Source organism: Salvelinus alpinus, chromosome 1 (assembly GCF_045679555.1).
Source record: "Salvelinus alpinus chromosome 1, SLU_Salpinus.1, whole genome shotgun sequence".
In the NCBI taxonomy this organism is placed as follows: Eukaryota; Metazoa; Chordata; class Actinopteri; order Salmoniformes; family Salmonidae; genus Salvelinus; species Salvelinus alpinus.
In genome coordinates this window covers 76,821,881-76,846,378 of record NC_092086.1, presented here as the reverse complement: position 1 = coordinate 76,846,378, position 24,498 = coordinate 76,821,881, and the positions used below count along the sequence as shown (strand labels likewise).

General features: G+C 40.1%; 1 protein-coding gene across 3 annotated transcripts in view; it reads right to left on the bottom strand.

Annotated features, from left to right (window-relative positions):
- Positions 1-588: 588 nt before the first annotated feature.
- LOC139552360 (opioid-binding protein/cell adhesion molecule-like) overlaps positions 589-24,498 on the bottom strand; it is a 557,470-nt gene continuing 533,560 nt past the window's right edge. For 2 of the 3 annotated variants that reach the window (XM_071364145.1, XM_071364069.1), the window contains 5 exons: positions 18,400-18,520; positions 17,972-18,123; positions 17,103-17,138; positions 5,409-5,486; positions 589-5,014 (listed from right to left, as the gene is read on the bottom strand). In XM_071364145.1, coding sequence (XP_071220246.1) covers positions 4,908-5,014; positions 5,409-5,486; positions 17,103-17,138; positions 17,972-18,123; positions 18,400-18,520 — 494 coding nt within the window. In that variant the 3' untranslated portion in view covers positions 589-4,907. The remainder of the gene's footprint in view (positions 5,015-5,408; positions 5,487-17,102; positions 17,139-17,971; positions 18,124-18,399; positions 18,521-24,498) is intronic. The other variant, XM_071364226.1, reaches the window with a different exon arrangement.

Below are 24,498 nucleotides of genomic sequence, written 5' to 3'. Positions count from 1 at the left end.
GTGCTCAAAAAAATTATACAAGTAATATGATTACTGTTGTTGCACATGTACAGTACAGTATGTGTAGATAGTACATTTTATGTTTAGGTTTTCAATATAGTATGAACTGTTTCTGCATATTAGTTATTGATTTGGACACATTAAAACTGTATTTTTACATTGGGCTATTTAGGAACATCATTTGAACTTTCAACATTATTTCCAATGGTATTGTACTTAATCTGGTAAAAACTGCTGAATGAGTCCAAAACATGCTGCGATTGATTTATTTTGATGATATACCAGAAATACGGATTTGCCCTGCCTACTCTCTACACCTTCTGGCAGACACCTGGCGTGAAAAGGGATTGATTTACCTAACGCAGGTTAGCAGATTGGAGATGTCTCCCAAACAGAAAAATACACAATATGCAGGTTTGTCATGTGGGTCCTAGACAGGTACTGTATGGCTGACAAGATGGAGCCACACAGTAACTGGAGACACCAGGTTAGTTCAATTACCCAACGAAGCAAACACACATGAATGATTGACTTGCCATTCCAAAGCATAGCAATGTGTGCACTCAAACAAAGATGGTCAAAGCATGGGGCATTTAAGATCATTTTTTATTATTATTGTCAGTTTGAAATATGAACACACAATCTTCAACAAGAAAATACATATGAACCAACAATCTTTTACATTACAGGGAGTCAAATAGAATGTAATTTTCCATTCACTGTGGAATCAACCAGAATAAAGGAACGACTTTGACTGACCTGTGTCGGGTGAATGACTTGACTGTCTTGTATTGGGGTAGAGGGAATGTGTGTGTGCCAGTCACCAGAGATACAAATGATGTTGATCATGAGATTTGGTCAAGAAACCAACAAAGACATTTCTCTTGATAACTGAGACGAAAGTGCATCCGTATGCCGCAAATGTCTACAATTTTGTTTCAATTCACTGCTATTTCTAATGTCCCTATTCAAAAATAAATTAAACCAAACTCCAATGCATACTTAAATGTCACGTCACAAACAGCACTATACTATAGGGTAGGTCCAATATAAGCTCAGTCAAAAATAATAATTGGAAATAAGTTTCTGCAATGGTTATACCGTGGACTTCTCAGAAGCCCCAGATGTTGCTTTCTGTACATATGTTTTAAAACAACTACAAAAAAAGTAAGACAAGTTTTATTGAATCTACCCATAGCATGGCCTTCATTGAGCCCATATGATATAGTTTCAGTCACTAGAATGACCTTATCTTTCAACAGACATTGGGATCTGTTTTATCAGTACATTTACCACAGTAGAACACTTGAATAATTATGTGGTACTTATTTAACCTTTATTTACCCCATTGAGGTCTGAATACCTATTTTACTAGGGTAATACTCATGTGGTATTTATTTCTAAATGGATTTGGGGTTAAAAAAATTATGCCGATGTGGAGTGGATAATAGGTGCGCTATCTCACTTTATTAGCTAAGTGCTCTGCCATATGGAACAATGTATTCAAATGAAATCCAAGTTCAAGAATAATTTACAATGATGCCGATGCCTTGGGAATCATAAATTACAGTGCTGTATATTTCTAATCATTATCAAATCAATGCGACCCTCACACAGACATAGCCCATTTGAAATGTGTGATAAATGCACCCATATATCGGATGTAATGTGGCCTATTTTGATGGCAGCACCACAGGTTTGAAAAATCAAAATGTGTCCCTTTCTCCACATTTGTGAATACAATATTAAAGTCAGACTTCATCGTACATGCGTGCTGACATCAACAACAGAAGACTGACAAAACGGACACCTTCCTTGAGGCATTCCCACTTAAGGAAGAGGCAATACCAGCAGTCCTGGCAGATTAGATTTTGTTGCTGTTGATTTCTGGGAGAAAGCAGGAAGTTTCCCCGCTGTTCATGATGTTGAGTCTACCTTTAAGACCTCTGAATTAGGATTTGTTTGTCATGAGCTCAACAAGTGCTTTGTCTGATATAGGCAACGTTAAAACCAACACAGGAATTAATCATTTAGGAGACAGCGATGAGAGATGAACATTCAAGTGTGTCTGCAATGTCCTGTCAGAGAACTGTGGAATAGCAATACCACACCAAGTATATCCCTTTTCATTGTGTGTAATCCATCCCTTATTACATCTGTCAACGCTACTCTGAACATTGGTCTTGCTTACATTTACATTGCAGTACATGTATCTATTGAAAACAGGGTGTTTAGAGGACAGACTGAAATAAATCAAGACCAGGGTCAGCAATCATAAAGGGTCTCAGAGTAGGAGTGCTGTTCAAGGATCAATTCCCCCCTGTCCATGTCAACACATTCATTTCGAAGGCAAAACTGACCCCAGATTAGCACTCCTTCTCTGAGACGCTTTGTGAATATGGGCACAGATATTTTAATAAAGTTTAAAAAATGATCATGAAGAGGAGAAACTGCTATGTAGTTTATAAACTGGGAAAAAGAGTTGATGCACTGCACAGAAAGTGGCAAAATCCTTGTATACCGAACAAAAATATAAACGCAACATGAAACAATTTCAAAGATCAGTCAATTGAAATACATGTATTAGGCCCTATTCTATGGATTTCACATGACTGGGAATACAGATATGCATCTGTGTGTCATAGATATCTTTAAAAAAGGTAGCAGTGTGGATCAGAAAACCAGTCAGTATCTGGTGTGACCACCATTTGTCTCATGCAGCACGACACATCTCCTTCGCACAGAGTTGATCAGGCTGTTGACTGTGACCTGTGAAATGTTGTCCCACTCCTCTTCAATGGCTGTGCAAAGTTTCTGGATATTAGCAGGAACTGGAACACACTGTCGTACACGTCAACCCAGAGCATCCCAAACATGCTCAATGGGTGACATGTCTGGTGAGTATGCAGGCCATAGAAGAACTGGGACATTTTCAGCTTCCATGAATTGTGCACAGATCCTTGTGACATGGGGCTGTGCATGGCACGACAATGGGCCTCAGGATCTCGTCATGGTATCTCTATGCATTCAAATTGCCATAGATAAAATGCAATTTTGTTCGTTGTCCGTAGCTTATGCCTACCCATACCATAACCCCACCGCCACCATGGGGCACTCTGTTCACAACTTTGACATTAGGAAACTGCTCGCCCACACAACGCCATACACGTGGTTTGCGGTTTTGAAGCCGGTTGGACGTACTGCCATTTTAGAGTGGCCTTTAATTGTCCACAGCACATCATGCTCTTTAATTAGCTTCTTGATATGCCACACCTGTCAGGTGGATGGATTATCTTGGCAAATGAGAAATGCCCACTAACAGGGATGTAAACAAATTTGTGCACAACATTTAAGATAAATAAGCTTTTTGTGCATATGGAACATTTCCGGGATCTTGTATTTCAGCTCATGAAACATGGGACCAACACTTTACATGTTGCGTCGATATTTTTGTTCAGTGATTTCATGGAGCATGGATTGTGCTTGCCTGTTAAACAAAATCTAATTGCGTAAAATGAAGTGGATGGTTATAGAATGTTTTATTGTAGCTCCTGAGTGTCACAGAGACATCGACTAGAAGATATACCCGATTTCAAATCAATCCAAACTCAACCCTGATTATTTAACTCGGTATACCACACTGTATGAGAATATTTTAATGTATCTGCACTCTATTGGGAGACAATATAAGCAATCTATTTGAATTTCCAGTCAAAACGTACCAGTTCAACACAACCAAACAGTTAATACTTATTGGTTATGAGAGAGTATTTTGGAACAAACTCAAAACAATGACCATACAAAAATACTGATATTAACAGCTGAGAACCTCAGAGGTGGATCCTAACTTCCACTTCAGTCCAATTTTCACTTAGTCTCCCACTGACATCAATGCATCAGTAAGTGACTGAAGTGGAAGTTAGGATTTGCACTTAGAGTGATCCATAGAGTTGCTATTGGACACGATCTTACTCCTTAGCTACCAGCACTGGTTAGTTTAGATGGGAACACTTCAGAATTGACCATTGTAAATATATTATAACTTACAAAGTACCTTAAGGTAACACCAGCTGTAGAGACATTAATAAACTTTGCAAGTGATTACATTAGCTGAAGTTATATGTCCACAAAAATGGAAATAAACTCCCTTTCCATTCATAACTAGTTAAGTAATTATTCTTCAAACCACCTTGTATAGACTTGTGCAAGTTAAAAGGGAAGACAAACATGGTCTTTGCACAAATAAATACAACTTTTATATTTTATTTACCCCTTTCAATATATGTGTTAAAAACAACATAAAAATAGCATAGCACAAACAACTGAAAAGATCACAATTTACAATGATGAGAGGAAGAAGAATATTTGTCAAAATTCCATTTCTTCTTAACCGTTGTGGTTTGTGAATGTATCAGAATCCGAAATAATTACAGCAAAAACAAACATGATTACAGGCTTTTAGGCCCTAGAGGGATTTCAGTCCTTCTGGTCCTTGCCTGTGTTTGAGGTGTTTGTTTAGTTCACCTCATACACTTAACTCTTGGGGCTAAGACTCTCGGGGCTAAGACGACTGTCAGTCAGGGGAAATTGAGATAAATTAAATGTAAATAACAGACAAACCACATCGGACAGGCCTATTTTTGAGACCCACATGAATAAACATTTAAGAATCATATCATAATGGGAGGTGAAACTAAACAAATCAAAACAAAAAAAAGCAACTTGTTATGTCCTTAAAACTGAACTAAAATTAATAAAAAAAGTATATGTTACATAATACTTTTTAGCGGTTCGACATGATGTAGTAGGGTAGCCCATGCACTCTGTGCATCACGTTTGTGGTTCCAGGTGAGAGAAAACACACAAAACATGCAACCTTGCCCTCGGATGCCAGAAAGCCCACTGCATCAAAACTTGAGCAGAAACGGAAGGAGGGTGACCAGAAGTAGACAGGTGTAGGTGTGTACGCGTGTCCCCATCGAGCCGCTGTTCCCATCCTGCACTGCTCCGGGTCCTGTCATGGCGAAGGTGGAGGGCGGAGGAGAGGGAACAAAACATTTGGATGAGTTTGAGGCATTCAAGATTGGTTTGGCCCTTTCTCTTGCCTAAACCTGTCGGATGGATATCACTATGTAAATCTTCTGATAACAAGTGATTCACTGCTCTAATACCTTCTCACCAACTCTTAACTCGCTGTCTGCTCAAGGAGAGGTGTGTCTCACTGATATTCGCAAATGTGTGTGGTAGTACAACAATATACAACTACATCCCCCTTTCCCCTAACGTCACCTACAGGTATCAGTACTGTTAATCTATGGGTTAGTATTTTATCATGTGTTGATCACATTTTTTTAAATAATTAGTTTTGTGGGTATTAGGTTAGATTTGAAAGTGGATTCATTACAAACCTGCCGGTAATGCAAAGGTTTCAGAGGTTGTCTTTTCTAACACAGATGAAGTCAACAATAACACATTGGTTGACCCCTCTAAAAAGAGAGATCATATGAAAGAAGGCACTCAAAAAATGGCAACAGAGCAGCTCACAAGCAAATGCTGCTCACATGCAAAATGATCTGAGTAATTGACACTCAGCACATAATAAACTACCCCGTGGGCAAAACGGTTGCTAGTGTCATTGGGTTCAAATACTATTTAGGGTATTTCTATTACTTTTAAAGACATTTGGAAGTAATTATTTAGATGTTTTTTATTTGAAAAGACAAGTAGTTGAATATATGAATGTATTTGGAGATACACTCTGAAAGTCTTTGAAAATACTCAAATACATTGACGCAAATACACTCCCATGCATTTAATCCAGGTATTTGGGAATAGTATTTGAAAATACATTCAAATAGTAGCATATGTATAGGAAATTATTTGAAAAAAGTTTTAAATAGTTCATTTAGAAGTAGTTGATTTGTGCCATATTATTTGAAAATACTCACACATACAAAATAATTATTTAAATATCAAGCACAAATATATTTTAACCCAGATCTATTAGGTACCCAATTCAAAAGAGGACATTATTGTTATTTTTAGTTCTGTTTACTTATTACCCGGCATAGATACAGTGCCTTCAGAAAGTATTCACACATTTTGACTTTTTCCAAATGTTCTTGTGTTACAAATTGAGATTAATGTGGATTTAATTGTAATTTTTTTGTCAACGATCTACACAAAATACTCCATAATGTCAAAAGGGAAGAAAATTTGTAAGAAAGTGTACACACATATATATATATATATATGAATGGAACATAAAACACTAATATATTTTGATTGACATTATGGGGTATCCTATTGTTTGTTGATCAGTAAACAAAATATAAATATAATACATTTTACATTCAGGCTGCAACACAACAAAAGGTGGAAAAAGTTAAGGGGTGTGAATCCTTTCTGAAGACACTGTATGTCCACGGTATTTCTGGCACAGCTAGGTTAGCTAATATAGCCATGCTAATCAGGTCATTCCCATACTAAGGAATATTCCAATCCCGATTCCTGCTGATGGAATGTTTAAGTGGGGGCACTCAGTATATATACTCCTGTTCTGAAAGGCCCCAGAGTTTGCAACACCACTAAGCAAGGGGCACCACCAAGCAAGTGGCACCATGAAGACCAAGGAGCTCTCTAAACAGGTCAGGGACAAAGTTGTGGAGAAGTACAGATAAGGGTTGGGTTATAAAAAAATATCTGAAACTTTAAACATCCCACGGAGCAACATTAAATCCATTATTACAAATTTTTAAGAATATGGCACCACAACAAACCTGCCATGAGAGGGCCGCCCACCAAACTTACGGACCAGGCAAGGAAGGCATTAATCAGAGAGGCAACAAAGAGACCACAGATAAACCTGAAGGAGCTGCAAAGCTCCACAGCGGAGATTGGAGTATCTGTCCATAGGACCACTTTAAGCCGTACACTCCACAGAGCTAGGCTTAACGTGAGAGTGGCCAGAAAGAAAGCCATTGCTTAAAAAAAAAAATAAGCAAACACGTTTGGTGTTCGCCAAAAGGAATGTGGGAGACTCCCCAAACATATGGAAGAAGGTACTCTGGTCAGATGAGACAAAAATGTAGCTTTTTGGTCATCAAGGAAAACGCTATGTCTGGAGCAAACACAACACCTCTCATCACCCCGAGAACACCACCCCCACAGTGTAGCATGGTGGTGGCAGCATCATGCTGTGGGGATGTTTTTCATCGGCAGGAACTGGGAAACTGGTTAGAATTGAAGGAATGATGGATGGCGCTAAATACAGGGAAATTCTTGAGGGAAACCTGTTTCAGTCTTCCAGAGATTTGAGACTGGGACGGATGTTCACCTTCCAGCAGGACAATGACCCTAACCATACTGCTAAAGCAACACTATAGTGGTTTAAGGGGAAACATTTACCTGTCTTGGAATGGCCTAGTCAAAGCCCAGACCTGAATCCAATTGAGAATCTGTGGTATGACTTAAGGATTGCTCTACACCAGCGGAACCCATCCAACTTGAAGGAGCTGGAGCAGTTTTGCCTTGAAGAATGGGCAAAAATCTCAGTGGCTAGATGTGCCAAGCTTATAGAGCCATGCCCCAATAGACTTGCAGCTGTAATTGCTGCAAAAGGTGGCTCTACAAAGTATTGACTTTGGGGGGTGTATAGTTATGCATGCTCCAGTTCTGTATTTCTTGTTTGTTTCACAATAAAAAAATATATAGCATCTTCAAAGAGGTAGGCATAATGTGTAAATCAAACGATACCCCCCCCCCCCCCCAAAAAAAAAATGTTGATTCCAGGATGTAAGGCAACAAAACAGGAAAAATGCAAAGGGGGTGATTTTCATTTATTATTTTCCACTAACCCTACCACCCCTCCACCAATTGGAGTAAACTAATGAACAACAACACTTAGGCTTCTACTGTACATACTACATACATTTTATGGACACAATACATTTTACAATAGTAAAATGTTGTTTGTTTTTACTTCTATCCTTCCGCTACCCTCAACCCCTCCCATCTAATTCTGAAGACCATCCAGTTTGAGTTCTATTTTTCATATATTTTTAACTGTGCTGTTTCACAAAAGTTCTGAACCTATATACCTTTTTACGGACACAGTATATTTGACATTAGTTTTCTTATTATTATTAGTCCCACCCTTCAGCTCCACTCAACCCCTCCCATCTATATCTTAACACCATCCATATTGGATTTCTATTTTCCATATATCTTTCAACAGTGCTGTGATGTTTCACAAAAGTTCTGAACCTTTCTATTCTCATAGTTTCTACAGATTGTAAATAAAATATAAACATTATTGCTAAAAGTATTATTATATTATTGATTGATTGACTCTGACTTTTCAAATCACCCAGTAGTGCTATCTTCAGAGTTAGTAAATGTTGCAATCCTTCAGCCATTCCTGGACCTGCGACCAAAAACAAGCTACATATGGACACTGTTCTAATGATTCTGTCTCTTCGCAGCAAAATCTGCAGAGCTGAGGTGGTTGTATCCCCCATATACAGTATATATAACATTATATTTGTTGCATGAATTATGTATAATAATTTACATAGAAAATCCAACGTTTTGAATCCAGCGTCGTTTTGCGTATCAGTTCATAAACCAGATTGCAATCTATATGGCACAGCTGTAATTTTTTTGGTCCTTAAATTACACTGGTATACTTTTTTATTTTTCACAATTTTCTTTAACCATTGGGCCGATAGACAAGTTCCTTACATTTCCCCCCTTACATTTCCGTCTTCCATTTTTGCGGTAATGCTGCAATTAGTTGGTTGTAACTTTGGGTAGAGCAGACATTTACATATATTTTGTTAGCTGCATGTGTGACATAACTCCATCAGTCCTATTTATGATACATTTACTACGATGATTTAAAAATATATATTATACATTTTTTTTAATTTTTTTATCAAGTAGTATATTTGAGTTTAATCACAATATTTGTCATATTATTTGTTCTGTCTTTTCTGATTAAACTAAAATTGCAACCAACTTTCTATGGCTTGTTTTAAAAATAGCGATATTTTGGATATTATTTCATTTTCAAATAACCCAAAGTGAGAGGTTGTAATCTGAATAAAGGGAAAAAGGCAATTTTTGAACATGGGGTGAGACATTCTTACTTATCCGCTAGAGAACCAGTTAGAATTTAAGTATAACTTTTGTATGACTGACACCTTTAGTGAGAGGTCTAATGCTTTAATATTTAATAATTTCTGCGCACCAAACTCATATTCATTATATAAATAGGCCCGTTTACTTTTGTCTGTCTTGCCGTTCTAATATTGAATATTTTTTGCTCATATAATTTTTAAAAACAGGTCGCTAGAATATGACTAAAGAGTTAATCACAGATTTTTATCACAAATAGACAGGTATTTTCCTTTCCATGATAGCAATATCTTATCTATTTTTGTTAACTTTCTATTAAAATGTATTGTAGTGAGATCATTTCTTTCTTTCGGGATATGTATACAGAGTATGTCCACATCACCGTCAGACCATTTTATTGGTAAACTACGCAATAATGTAAAAGTTATATATTTTTGTGATCCAATACGTAATATAGTACACATAATTTGGTTGTAAGCCAGAGAGGTTAGAAAAAGTATCTAGAGCCTATGAATTTCTAACCCCTTGATATTATTGTTGGATCTGATTTTAATAGCTAACATTTCAACAATACCTTTTTAATTCTATGCGCTATGCATTTTGCGAGAATCTTTGCATCACTACACTGAAGTGTAAGGTGCCTCCAATTTTTTTAATGGACTGGATCTTTATATTTACACCTTGGATCCTGTTTCAGTATTAATGAAATCAGACCTTCTTGTTGAGTATCTAATAATCTAATATGTTTAAAGGAGTGGTAAAAACATGCTAATAACGGTCCTCTGAGTACATCAAAAAAGTTTTGGTATACCTCCACTGGTATGCCATCCAGCCCTGGAATTTTCCAAGACTTAAAGGCTTTAATTGCATCAAGAAGTTTCTCCTCTGTAATTTGGCCTTCACATGAGTCTTTCTGTACAGTTGTTCATTTTAATTTATTTAATAGAAAAAAATCCATACAATTAACTTTGGTTAGTGGAGATGGAGGAGACTGAAACTAAAACATGCTTAATTTAAAGTACTTTGCTTCCTCTTTCAAAATATTGTTTGGTAAATCATGGGTGACTCTGACATTTTTAAGAAGTTTCAGTAAATTATTTTTGATAGCATTTCTATGTTGAAGATTAAAAAATAATTTGGTGCATTCCCCCCCCCCCCCATATTCATCCAGTTCACTTTATTTTTATAATATATTACACTTAATCGTTCTTGAATAATTTCCTACATTTTTTTTCTTTTTTTTCTAACTTATTCTGTGCCTCTATGGTACAGTTTGTATTGCCATCCATTTAATTTGTTAATTTGTTCTCTTTTGACCTAAATTGCTTTTGTTTTAGAGATGAGTACTGAATTGCATGGCATCTAAAGGCACATTTAAAAGTGTCTCATACAATAAGGGGATCAGCTGTACCTATTATGTTGGAAAAAGTAAATTATAAATTATTCTGTCCTAGTTAAAAACAAGTTATCATCCAATAGGCTTTGAGAAAATGTCCAATATCCTCGCCCATGTGGAGGCCGGGAGTGTTGGAAAGATTTTTCAAATAATGAGGAACTATCTTTCGCAATGGGTGTTAAAAAACAGACTTCATTGACTTGTGTGAAGCAAATAAAAAATGACTGAAAGCTCAGTTTATTAGTGGTGTACGTAGTGAGTTAAGACAATCAGAAATCAGACATTGCCAAATGGGCACTTTCATAAATATGCATTCATTCTTGAGAGATATCTTCGCCACACACCCCTCCCCTTCTTCTTGAGGCAACATTTTAAATAATACTCAAGACACATTATCTTCACACATATTTTAGACTCTTTTCACTGACAGCCGGAACTCAATCAGCTAGACCTATTGCCACACGCACTTCCAAAATTGCGGGCTTCCCAAATAGACATAGGCCTAGACACTTCTGATTTGAAACAATACACAGCAATTTTTTTAAAATAAGCTAATGATCCTCTGTGGCTAAGTCATGCTCCCTGGTGAAGTATTTTGTCAGATTTTATTTAGACAGGAGTAATTATGTAATTTTGGCGAAACATTTTACTTTAGGGCAATCCAGCATCCTAACAGTGCACAATGCCCCCACCAACTTTACTTTCCAATTTGCAAGAGGCTGAAGCCAGAGATCTGTAGCCTATGTAATGACGAGATGCTCATGTCTCCGCCTTAACAATGTGAGTCTTTGTCCCAAAGGCGGGAAGGCAGGCGACAAGCTTAGGTCTGCAATATTATTCCCATGTAAACGCATTGGGCTTATTCTGAACAGATTTTCCGAGAGTGAACCCTCTGGCTTCGCCTATTCCTCTCTGCTGAAACTATATCAACGGAGAAAGCATCCGAGCGAGCGAAACAGCGCCCCTTTATATGTAGACCATGTATCTGATGCTGTATGACATGCCACACTATTTTAGTCCAGACAGCATCAGATACATGGTTTAAACCATATTGTATATATGAATGCTTCCGCTCAGTGTTTGAGATCAATTGACACCCTTTACCATGGCACTTTGAGATTTTTTTTAAACTGCAAAACCCTTACGCACCACTGCACTTTATATACAAGGGTTTGCTGGCCTTCTCTAGTCAATCGTAGGCTCAGTCACTGGTATACTTTTATTTACAAAGCCATTTTGGGTTTACTACCTGTAACGGTTGTCATTGGTGGAAGGAGAAGAGGACCAAAGTGCAGCATGGTACGTATTCATAATAATTTAATAAAGAATGAATACTGAACAAAAACAACAAACCGACAAACGAACAGTTCTGTAAGGTGCAAACACTAAACAGAAAATAACTACCCACAACCCATAGTGGGAAAACAGGATACCTAAGTATGATTCTCAATCAGAGGCAACGATCGACACCTGCCTCTGATTGAGAACCATACTAGGCCAAACACATAGAAATATAACGACTAGAACAAAACCTAGAAAAACAACATAGAAGGCTCCTGACTGACGGGCGGCTCAGGCGGCTCCTGACTGACGGGCGGCTCAGGCGGCTCCTGACTGACGGGCGGCTCAGGCGGCTCCTGACAGACGGGCGGCTCAGGCGGCTCCTGACAGACGGGCGGCTCAGGCGGCTCAGGACAGACGGGCGACTCAGGCGGCTCCTGACAGACGGGCGGCTCAGGACAGACGGGCGACTCAGGCGGCTCAGGACAGACGGGCGGCTCAGGACAGACGGGCGGCTCAGGACAGAGGGGCGGCTCAGGCGGCTCAGGACAGACGGGCGGCTCAGGACAGACGGGCGGCTCAGGACAGACGGGCGGCTAAGGCGGCTCAGGACAGACGAGCGGCTCAGGCGGCTCAGGACAGACGGGCGGCTCAGGCGGCTCAGGACAGACGGGCGGCTCAAGCGGCTCAGGACAGACGGGCGGCTCAGGCGGCTCAGGACAGACGGGCGGCTCTCGCTTGGAGAGAGAATCTGGAGGGAGGAGACGGAGAGACAGCCTGGTGCGTGGGGCTGCCACAGGACCCACCAGGCTGGGGAGACCTACAGGAGGCCTGGTGCTTGGAGGAGGCACCGGAAGGACCGGGCTGTGGGGGAGCACTGGAGCTCTGGTGCGCAGCCTTGGCACCACTCCCCCAGGCTGGATGACTACTCTAGCCCGGACCCTCCAGAGTGCAGGCACAGGTTGAACTGGGCTGTGAGTGAGCACTGGAGATCTGGTGCTTACCACCTGCACCTCTCCCATAGGCTCAATGCACACATTCACCCGGCACGAGCGGAGCGCAGGCATAGGACGCACTGCACCCTCCCAGCACCCCGGGCACGCAGAGCCGGCGCAGGATACCCTGGACCGAAACGGCGTATCGGAGACCAGACACGCTGAGCCGGCACAATACACCCTGGCTGGATGCCCACACTCGTATGACACTTTCGGGGGGCTGTCCTATAGCGCACCGGGCTATGGGCGCGTACTGGCGACACCGTGCGCTTAACCGCATAACACGGTGCCTGACCAGTAACGCGCTGCATACGATAAGCACGAGGAGTGGGCTCAGGTCTCCAACCTGACTCTGCCACACTCCCCGTGTGCCCCCTCCCAAAAATGTTTTGGGGCTGCCTCTCGTGCCTGTCGCGCTGCCGTGCTACCTCTTCATATCGCCGCCGCTCAGCTTTCACTGGCTCCAGTTCTTCCTTGGGGCGGCGATATTCCCCAGCCTGTGCCCAGGGTCCCTTACCGTCTAATATCTCTTCCCATGTCCATGAGTCCATAATCCTCTGCTCCCGTTTACCACGCTGCTTGGTCCTTGGTTGGTGGGTAGTTCTTTTACGGCTGTCGTTGGTGGAAGGAGAAGAGGACCAAAGTGCAGCATGGTACGTATTCATAATAATTTAATAAAGAATGAATACTGAACAAAAACAACAAACCGACAAACGGATAGTTCTGTAAGGTGCAAACAAAAAACACTAAACAGAAAATAACTACCCACAACCCATAGTGGGAAAACAGGCTACCTAAGTATGATTCTCAATCAGAGACAACGATCGACACCTGCCTCTGATTGAGAACCATACTAGGCCAAAAACATAGAAAAACAACATAGAATGCCCACCCCAACTCACGCCCTGACCAAACTAAAATAAAGACATAAAAAAGGAACTAAGGTCAGAACGTGACACTACCATTTTATTTGGCCATTTTTATTGTTCAGAAATGTGGTGGGTACTCTCTCCGTTTGCAGGACTTTATCCTGCTAACTGTTCCAAATGTCCGAACTGAATTTGGTTAAAGGGCTTTTATATGTACTCTGTGCCATCGGCTTGGAACGCCTCACAAAATACTTTTAAACTGGAAGAACTTGTCCCGATTGGTGTTTTTAAATCATTGATGAAGGATTTTGAGGCTGATTTCCTGACTTGTCAATGTTTTTAATTGGCTGTTTAATGATTTTGTTATACTCTTGTGAATTATATGTTTTTTTACTAGATTACCTGTAGTTTTTCACGTTGTCTGTCTGTAATTGTGTAATGACTTGGTGCTACCTATCTTGGCCAGGATGCTCTTGAAAAATTGATTTCAAATCTCAATGAGCCCTTCCTGGTTAAATAAAGGTTAAATGTTTTATTTTTTTGTAAACATACTGAGACAGAGGGGTGCTGTTTCTCTCGCTCGGATGCTTTAACTGAAACTGATGAGTCTTTCTGTCGGCTCGCGTCTTGTTCAAATATATTATCAATATTTCAATATTTTATTTGGATGGGCAAGGAGGTACGGTAGGGCGGGCCAGGGCCCATAAGGCCCACCCATAACACCCTCGTCACCAGTATATAGTAAAATTATGTTTAGTACTGTTTTGTCACCAGTATATAATAACAGTAAAGTACACTCACCAGTTTATTAGGTACACCACCCCGTTTACAAAAATGGATTGCTCCTACAGACAGTGAGTCATGTGGCTGTGACTTGCTATATAAAGCAGGCAGACAGGCATCGAGGTATTCAGTTACTGTTCGATTGAACATTAAAAAGCAAAACGAGTGACCTAAACGACTTTGAGCATGGTATGATTGGTGCCAGGCACACCGGATCCAGTATCTCAGAAACGGATGCCCTACTGGGCTTTTTACGCACGACAGTGTCTAGAGTTTACTGAGAATGGTGCAACAACCAAAAAACCTCCAGCCAGCGGCAGTCCTGTTGGCAAAAACAACTCATTGATGAGTGAGGTCGAAGGAGAATGGCAATAACTGTGCAATCTAACAGGAGGACCGCAAAAAGAAAAATAACGGCACAGTACAACAGTGGTGTGCAGAACGACATCTCGGGACGCACAACTTGTTGATCCTTGTTACAGAAGGGCTATTGCAGCACACGACCACACTGGGTTCCACTCCTATCAGCTAAAAACAGAAAGAAGCGGCTCGGTTGGGCACGTGATCCTCAACACTGGACAGTTGAGTGGAAGGAAAAAAATTGCCTAGTTCGACGAATCCCGGTTCCTGTTGCGTCATGCTAATGGCAGAGATTTGGCGAAGATTTGGCATGAGCAGCATAAGTTCCTAGACTCATACTGCCGGGTGTCAACGGAACAGGATGGTGGCGGTGGTGCATCACCATCCAATCTGCAGCAACTGTGTGATGCCATCAGGTCCTATTGGACCAACATCCCTGTGGAGCATTTCTGACTTGTATCCATGGCCCGAATAATTCAGGCTGTTCTAGAGGCAAATGGTGGTTTGGCACTAGATGGATGTACCTAATAAACTGTGTATAGAACTGTTTTGTCATCAGTATTTAATAACAATAATGTATAGGACTGTTTTGTCACCTGTATGTCATGTTTTATCCATCATGTACTGCATAAAAAATATGGTGCCATAAGGTCTGGGATTTTATTCACCTAGAGCGGGACCAAGACTTGTTCATTTAGAGACAAAATCTAGAATTATTGATTTGCTCTTAATGTTAAGAATTGAATCCAGGCCAGACAACAACAATCCAGGCCAAAGTAGAGTAGTCCTCGAACTCCATAAACTAATGCCCTCCAAGCATCCAAGTGCTTGGAACACTTATCATATTGTATATGATTTGGGACAAGTTTTCTTGAGGGCGAGAGAGGTACAATTCTAGAGACAATTGTCACAGCTATTGTGTTATGTCACCTTTCAAGATGAAATTTTTAATCTCAGTAATGATCTTTGTGCGAAGCTCATATTGAATGTGAATTTATACTGTATTTCGGAGGCTGACGAGATGATCTATATAATAAGGCTTATATGAGTTAAACAGATTTCCATTCTTTGGCATTGCGGGGTCGTATGGTTCAGAAGAGCTTTCGAAATCCCATATAAAAAAATATTGGACCACATGGGGCATTATTGAGAGAGAGAGAGAGAGAGAGAGGGACGAAATTATTGCAGTTTTTTACTTTGAAGCCGAGTAACACAATGATTTCTAATTTCCTTTGGATTTTCTTGGAGTTCACCAGCTATTCTATTGGGACATCTATCCAATTATGCTGCCACAGTAGATTATTCCTAATCCTGCATGTGGATAATTACAATAATAGTGCCGCTTTCCCCCCACAATCCAAATCAAAGCAAGTAATACATCTCTGAAGAGCGGCCCCACAGTTAATGATCCAGTTTCACTTAAATTCCAAACATCTGTCTAATTAATACAATGACGTTGAGCACGCATCAAATCAATCATAAAAATGTGCATTGCTAACACATTGCTAAGAGGTCAGGTGTAGGGCTACGCTATAGTAGTAACGTTCATTACAAGTATTAGTTACAACTAACTAGAGGGAAGTTCGGAATGGAAAAGAACACATGGCATTGATAAAAAAAAAGGGAATTAGGAATGTGTCTCTGTGATTCCTATTAAGACACCATTCCACAACCAGACAGACAAATGATTTAACAAATTGTCACAACAGCTTTAACACATACAACACAAATGATAGTTTTAGGACAGATAGATACTTACACAGTAGATGAAGCACATGCAAAATAAAAATAAAGCCATGCCACATAGCGAGGCGGTTAGGCGGTTGAAATAAGAAAAACAAATCAGAGTTAGCAAAACATTTAAAAAAGGGAGTTCTTCATTTACCATTTCCACAGGGATTTTACTGACTTACTTTCTCCTCATCCGGCACTCTTCCAGGTAATGTCACTTGTCAGACATACATTTTTAACTTGTCATCAATATTAATAAATGGAATTAGAAGCTAATAAAGTTTTCATGAGCAGCCCAGTAACCTTCTGACAATCTCATTTTGTCAGGCACTGCTCAAACATTATCTGGCCCCTTCCAGTGGCAGAAACATATTCCTCCTGTCACCTCAGAATTAGCACTGAGTGCCACTCCAGTGATATTGGCATCTAATCAGTTTGTTGTCAATGTGAAAATGGCAATGTTTAAGATGCGTTGTTAGAATTCTGTTAGCGCATCAGATAGGTGAGAGTGAGTCAAAAAGCATGCTCATGCTGAATACCGGTACTAACCTTGCACTAGTGTTGAGCTAGTTGGCTCAATAACCTCTACACCAGAAGAACAGAACACAGAAAAATATATAAAACAAACAAAAAGCAAACAATCACTGACAATGTTACCTTAATGTGAAAGTCAAGCTGGTCAATATGTTTTTAGCTTTGTGGGTGCAGTATTAAAGGTATACAGTGATGTGAAGGGTGTTGCTGTTAACCTAAATCATTATGATGATGTTGCGTTAGATTAAGGCACAGATTCCCAAACTTACACGGAACCAAAACCGGCTGCGCGCGTGCGCCATCGTGCATACATTTATTTTGTCCCCCCACACCAAACGCGATCACGACATGCAGGTTAAAATATCAAGTCAAACTCTGAACCAATTACATTAATTTGGGGACAGGTCGAAAAGCATTAAACATGTATGGCAATTTAGCTAGCTAGCTTGCACTTGCTAGCTAATTTGTCCTATTCAGCTAGCTTGCTGTTGCTAGCTAATTTGTTTGGTTCAGAGTTTGTTTTGATATTTTAACCTGCGTGTCGTGATCGCGTTTGGTGTTGGGGGACAAAATACATTTATGCACGATAGCGCACGATGGTGCACATGCGCAGACGGTTTGGGTTCTGTGTTAGTCATGCACTGTGTAGAAATAAGACAAGTAAGAAATATTCAGTACACTTTATCATAACTTTCATGAATAGGCATTCATAAATTATTTCTAACCTAATAATAAATAAACATATCATTATTTGTAAACATTCATAATTAACATCTTTAATAATTTACGAAGCATTTAGAAGCATGTATAATGGCTTATTCATGAAAGTGTTACCAACACAACATTCCAATTTTTTTGCACCTTGAATGGTATAATGTACTCACCATACAGGACAAAGCTTGCGTTGGAGCTGCCGAGTTTGTTGATGGCGATGCACGTGTAGTTGCCGTAGTCTGCCTCTGAGATGTTTAAGAAGGTCAGCTTGGAGAGCTGCCCGGCGTCCTCGATCTCCATGCCGTCTAAACCGTTGAAGATCCTTGGGAGAGAAGGAAACAGCTCTGTTGTCAGTGAATACATTTATTAATTTATTTGACCAATTTAAAATGCATATAGAGCTGCCTCAGCCATGCGAGTAAAACAATACACAAAACGTCCTTGTAGGGAAGACTTTCTCTCTCTCGCTCGCTCTCTCTCATATATATATATATGCTGATGACCCAATGACCTTCCTTGAAAATCAACTTCCAGGAAAATCTAAAACCCTGGATAAAGCATGGATTCAACATGTTTGCAAACATGCACAACAATTTACCTTCTGTCGTCTCGATACCACTCAAAGTCCGCCTTGGGCACCGCATCCACTTCGCACTCCAGCACCCCTCTCTGGCCAAGGGTCACGCCAACGTCTCTGCCCTCTGACACACTGGGGGCATCTACGAGCACACAAGAGGGCACTCATGGGATCAGGATGCCAGAAAGGGAGTCAAGGTTAGGGCTGTGGCGGTCACAAAATGTTATCAGCCGGTGATTGTCAAGCAAATAACTGTCGGTCTCACTGTAATTGACCATTAATTAATATAAACACATTTAGCATATCCTGGCTTCCACTACTAGCCACTGATACAGACATTTGGAACATCTACATTTTAAAAAGTCAAATAAATCCATGTAATATAGCCTACTCCTTCACAATAAATCCATTATTTATTTTAGACAGATCTAAAGAAGCATGATATGAAGAAAATGTTGTCTATTTCAGAAGAACAGAATAGCATACTCTGAGTTGTCCTTATGTTAGGTCCTGATGTGGCTATACCAAATGGCTGTGGGCTACACTAGTTCATTTAGCAGACAAGGCTTGCTTAAAATTCTGTGTCATTATTTTATATTATATTATAGTATAAAGAATACCATTGAACAAAGCTGAATTGAGCGATTAACAAAGAAATTGGTACTCCTATATGCTTCATTTATAGTTATTTATGCAACTTTAGTTCGTCCTGACTCTCTCTCCTTGGTGAGGATCAAAGGTGCCAGATCAGCTTGGCACATGTTTGAAGATAGCCAGACCCCTCTCTCCCACAGAAAAAGGGGGGGGGGGGGGGGGGGCTGTGCCGGTCTTTACACCTTAACATTTGGTCGTAAGCAGGAGGGAACTTTCCCCCTCTGCCTTTCAGTATCCACCAAAGGAATGTTTGTCTAGAGAGAGTATGGTCCGCCTAAAAAATCTAACGTCAAAAGATTGGACATTGAAACAATATTTCTAACATAAAGAATGTGGAAAATGATTGAAGAACAATCCTGTCAAAGTGTTTATTATTTTATTATTTTGTGACGTCATTAAGGATGGTACAACTAAATAACTGTATCTCTGAGGGTGTACACATTCTAGTTGTCAGGTTTGTATCTAAATGTTGTATAAAATATATGATTAAGTATGACAATAATTTTGTGAAGATAGCAATGTGATTTTAGCCTTCTAACTGAGATAATGGCTTTTTATATGAACTTGTGCCCAGAACGCCCCTTTTGGCCAGAGTGCTTAAAAGGACTCGCTAACAAAATTTACATTAGACATAAACATGCCGGGTTACTGCTGGCATGTAAAGTGGTTGGGAGCTGAACGCTGAATAATCAACCATTGAGACCAGACAGTGTGGGGCAGTGGCTACATGGCTGAAAATGGTGAGACCCTAAGATCAGCGTGACAGACAGCATGAGCTGAACATTACGAAATGGTTGGAACCTATGAAAGACTAGACCAGAACATTCACAGTCTGCAGCTTTGCATGTAAAGTAGTCTAGGACATTTGACCAAAGGCGAGGGGGAAGAACAGATCCCCCTGACCACCATGTGGTACACCTGAAGTATCTATTCTAATGAACACCCCAAAATGAGAAAAGCTCCACTAAAAAGGACATTGTGACCTCTGGTGGACAAACTAGAGTCTTACATCCCTAGATAACTTCACCATAGCACCATCGAGTTCAACAGAGAGACAACAAAGACATCTACGCTGTCACACCTGCTCCCGCTCCCCTTCTCTGGCACCAGGCGGCCCGTCATTGCGCACACCTGTCACCATCATTACGCGCATTAGTGCTTCATTGGACTCACCTGGACACCATCACTTAATCGATTGCCTCAGTTACATCCCGTGTCAGCATTAATGTTGTTTTGTTCCCCCTGGTTTATATGTTTTGAATTTTAATACATTGTAAGGCTGCATGATGAGACTTGAATGATAACTTGAAAAAAGTCGCTTGAAAGGCATGAACTCTGCTTTGTTTTTTTGTGCAGGCTATACAAACTCCAATAGTCTCTCATTCACAATTTGACAAGCAATTTCACGACGGCATCCCCTTTGAAAATGTCATATACTAATGTCATATACTAATGCAACCTAAAAAATCCATGCCTTTTGCGGCACGGAGTGCTGTGTTGTGCCCTTCTACCTGAGTGTGTTGCGCCTCTCGCTCACATGGCTCTCCATCACATGTTTGGGTCTTTCCCACAGGCTACAAGTGAAGACAGACGCAACTGTGCACATCCTCATTCAATTGCCGAGGTGCAAATGTACTTTCCGTCAGCCAACAAGATCAGTAGGCCTAAAGAACAGCAAAAGCACTAGCCTATGTCACTCTACTATCCCCCATTGTACAAAAGTTGACCTATTCTGTGCAATAAATAAATATTCCAAACATAGTCTGGGACAGTTGTGGAATGCAATAGATCCCAAATTAATATAACCACTAGCATCCCCCAAAAAATTTACGCAATGTGGCTGACACAACAGATGAGTACATTTAGCTTAAATTGTTGATAAACAATGAGGCTATTTCTTCACATTACAAGCGCAGCAATGCGCACATGGCAGTAGGCTATAAGAGGGAATGTTTTATTTGCTGAAAACACCATTATAGAAAGTGACTGCAAATGCGATTATGCATTACATTTAACATTTAAGTCATTTAGCAGACGCTCTTATCCAGAGCGACTTACAAATTGGTGCATTCACCTTATGATATCCAGTGGAACAACCACTTTACAATAGTGCATCTAACTCTTTTAAGGGGGGGGGGGGGTTAGAAGGATTACTTTATCCTATCCTAGGTATTCCTTAAAGAGGTGGGGTTTCAGGTGTCTCCGGAAGGTGGTGATTGACTCCGCTGACCTGTAGTCAGCTGTAGTCGTACTGTAGTAGTATGCATGTAATGCTTTTATTATAAATTTGAAATTTTATAGTGAAAATTATCGTCCCAAAGCTTGAAACTCATGCGCTGCTTATGTATGCCAGTTAGGCTCTAAACCCATTGTAAAGCGGATTAATGTGCTTATTTGGCCACTTTAGTTGTGATACAAACCTTATCAGAACATATAAGCCAATGGGCTAGGCTACATGAGGTGTGCGACTATGATTCGACGGCTGTTTCTTATGCTGGGCATCATTCACAAGTGATAATATATTACAGTTGAAGTCTGAAGTTTACGTTCACTTAGATTGGAGACATTAAAACTCGTTTTTCAACCACTCCACAAATTTCTTGTTAACAAACTATAGTTTTGGCAAGTCGGCTAGGACATCTACTTTGCGCATGACACAAGTAATTTTCCCAACAATTGTTTACAGACAGATTATTTCACTTATAATTCACTGTATCACAATTCCAGTGGGTCAGAAGTTTATATACACTACGTTGACTGTGCCTTTAAACAGCTTGAAAATTCCAGAAAATTATGTCATGGCTTTAGAAGCTTCTGATAGGCTAATTGACATCATTTGAGGCAATTGGAGGTGTACCTGTGGATGTATTTCAAGGCTTAACTTCAAATGCAGTCCCTCTTTGCTTGACATCATGGGAAAACAAAAAATCAGCCAAGACCTCAGCAAAATAACTGTAGACCTCCACAAGTCTGGTTCATCCTTGGGAGCAATTTCCAAATGCCTGAAGGTACCATGTTCATCTGTACAAACAATAGTACACAAATATAAACACCATGGAACCACGCAGCCATCATACCGCTCAGGAAGGAGACGCGTTCTGTCTCCTAGAGATTAATGTACTTTGCGAAAAGTGCAAATCAATCCCAGAACAACAGCAAAGGACCTTGTAAAGATGCTGGAGGAAACAGGTACAAAAGTATCTATATCCACAGTAAATGAGTCCTATATCGACATAACCTGAAAGGCCGCTCAGCAAGGAAGAAGCCACTGCTCCAAACCCGCCATAAAAAAGCCAGACTACGGTTTGCAACTGCTCATGGGGACAAAGATCATACTTTTTGGAGAAATATCCTCTGGTCTGATGAAACAAATATAGAACTGTTTGGCCATAATGACAATCGTTATGTTTGGAGGAAAAAGGGGGAGGCTTGCAAACCGAAGAACACCATCCCAACCGTGAAGCACGGGGGTGGCAGCATCATGTTGTGGGAGTGCTTGCTGCAGGAGGGACTGGTGCACTTCACAAAATAGATGGCATCATGAGAAAGGACACTTATGTGGTTATATTGAAGCAACATTTTAAGACATCAGTCAGGAAGTTAAAGCTTGGTCGCAAATGGACAATGACCCCAAGCATACTTCCAAAGTTGTAGCAAAATGGCTTAAGGACAACAAAGTCAAGGTTTTGGAGTGGCCATCACAAAGCCCTGACCTCAATCCCATAGAACATTTTTGGGCAGAACTGAAAAAGTGTGTGCGAGCAAGGAGGCCTATAAACCTGACTCCGTTACACCAGCTCTGTCAGGAGGAATGGGAAAAAATTCACACAACTTATTGTGGGAATCTTGTGGAAGGCTACCCAAACCGTTTGACTCAAGTTAAACACTTTAAAGGCAATACTGCCAAATACTAATTTAATGTATGTAAACTTCTGACCAACTGGGAATGTGATGAAATAAATAAAAACTGAAATAAATAATTCTCTCTACTATTATTCTGACATTTCACATTCTTAAAATAACGTGGTGGTCCTAACTGACCTAAGACAGGGAATTTTTACTAGGATTAAATGTGAGGAATTGTGAAAAACTGAGTTTAAATGTATTTAGCTAAAGTGGATGTAAACTTCCGACTTCAACTGTAATTCACAAGTGATATTATTGACCTCCATCAGACTATTCTTGATTTAATCTCGTCTTTACATATACTAAATAATGTGTGAATTTGTATTTATTTAGAATGGACCATTGTCATGCACCTGTCTCGAAATAGGGGCAGCGGAAAAACATTTCTTATTTGCACTTAAATAGCAGGTGGAGGACGCTTTTGCCATGATTTATTTTCATGCCAGCCAGGTAGGCTATACTCCTGTTGTAAAGATAAGCAATGTGCTTAATATTAGGAAAGTTAAGAAATAAATATAGTCGGTTTACATTTCATTGATGTCAGAGTGATTAGAGGGACAATAGAGTGGTGAGTACCAGCCAGTTAGCAAGTTTGGTAGGCTACTAATGACCATGAGCAGCAACAGAGCTTGAAGAAGCCTAATTACCATGACTAAACGGTCACTTGGAATTTGACTGCCTTCATGACTTGTGACCGCCGAGGTGGCGGTAATACGGTATAAAGGTATCACATGGGGATCATGTGAGGTATCACATGGGGGTAAGGTATCACATGGGGGTCATGTGTAAATACAGTTGAACAGTTGGAATCAAGTTGAATTGTGATTCTTTGGAGAACAAATTTGTAAATGCAGTGGCGTTTAATTGAGCTGGTACTTCAGAGCATGTGGGCTGCATTCCAAGTATAGCACAATTAATGTTATAATGATTAGAATCAAACCAAATGAACTGAAACCACATCACATCCCTGTTATACCCCATCTATTTGAATTATCTGTAGTGTGCATAGTTTGCAATGCTTTTATTTGACTTTATTAGGTTACTGAGTCACACTACATATTTGTATGTAGGGTAGAATAATTTCCAACATGCAACAAATACCGTAATCCATAATTGTCCAATAAGACACGATGCATAGCATGCATAACCTCTTTTGCAACTTTTTCTGATGAACTGCAACAAAATAAAGCTAAACACAAACTGAGCGGTCCGCCCACATGTGCGTTAGGGGCGGCGGCCCAATTGTTATTAGTCAATAAAAAATTATATATAATATACAGTGGGGAGAACAAGTATTTGATACACTGCCGATTTTGCAGGTTTTCCTACTTACAAAGTATGTAGAGGTCTGTCATTTTTATCATAGGTACACTTCAACTGTGAGAGACGGAATCTAAAACAAAAATCCAGAAAATCACATTGTATGATTTTTAAGTAATTAATTTGCATTTTATTGCATGACATAAGTATTTGATCACCTACCAACCAGTAAGAATTCTGGCTCTCACAGACCTGTTAGTTTTTCTTTAAGAAGCCCTCCTGTTCTCCACTCATTACCTG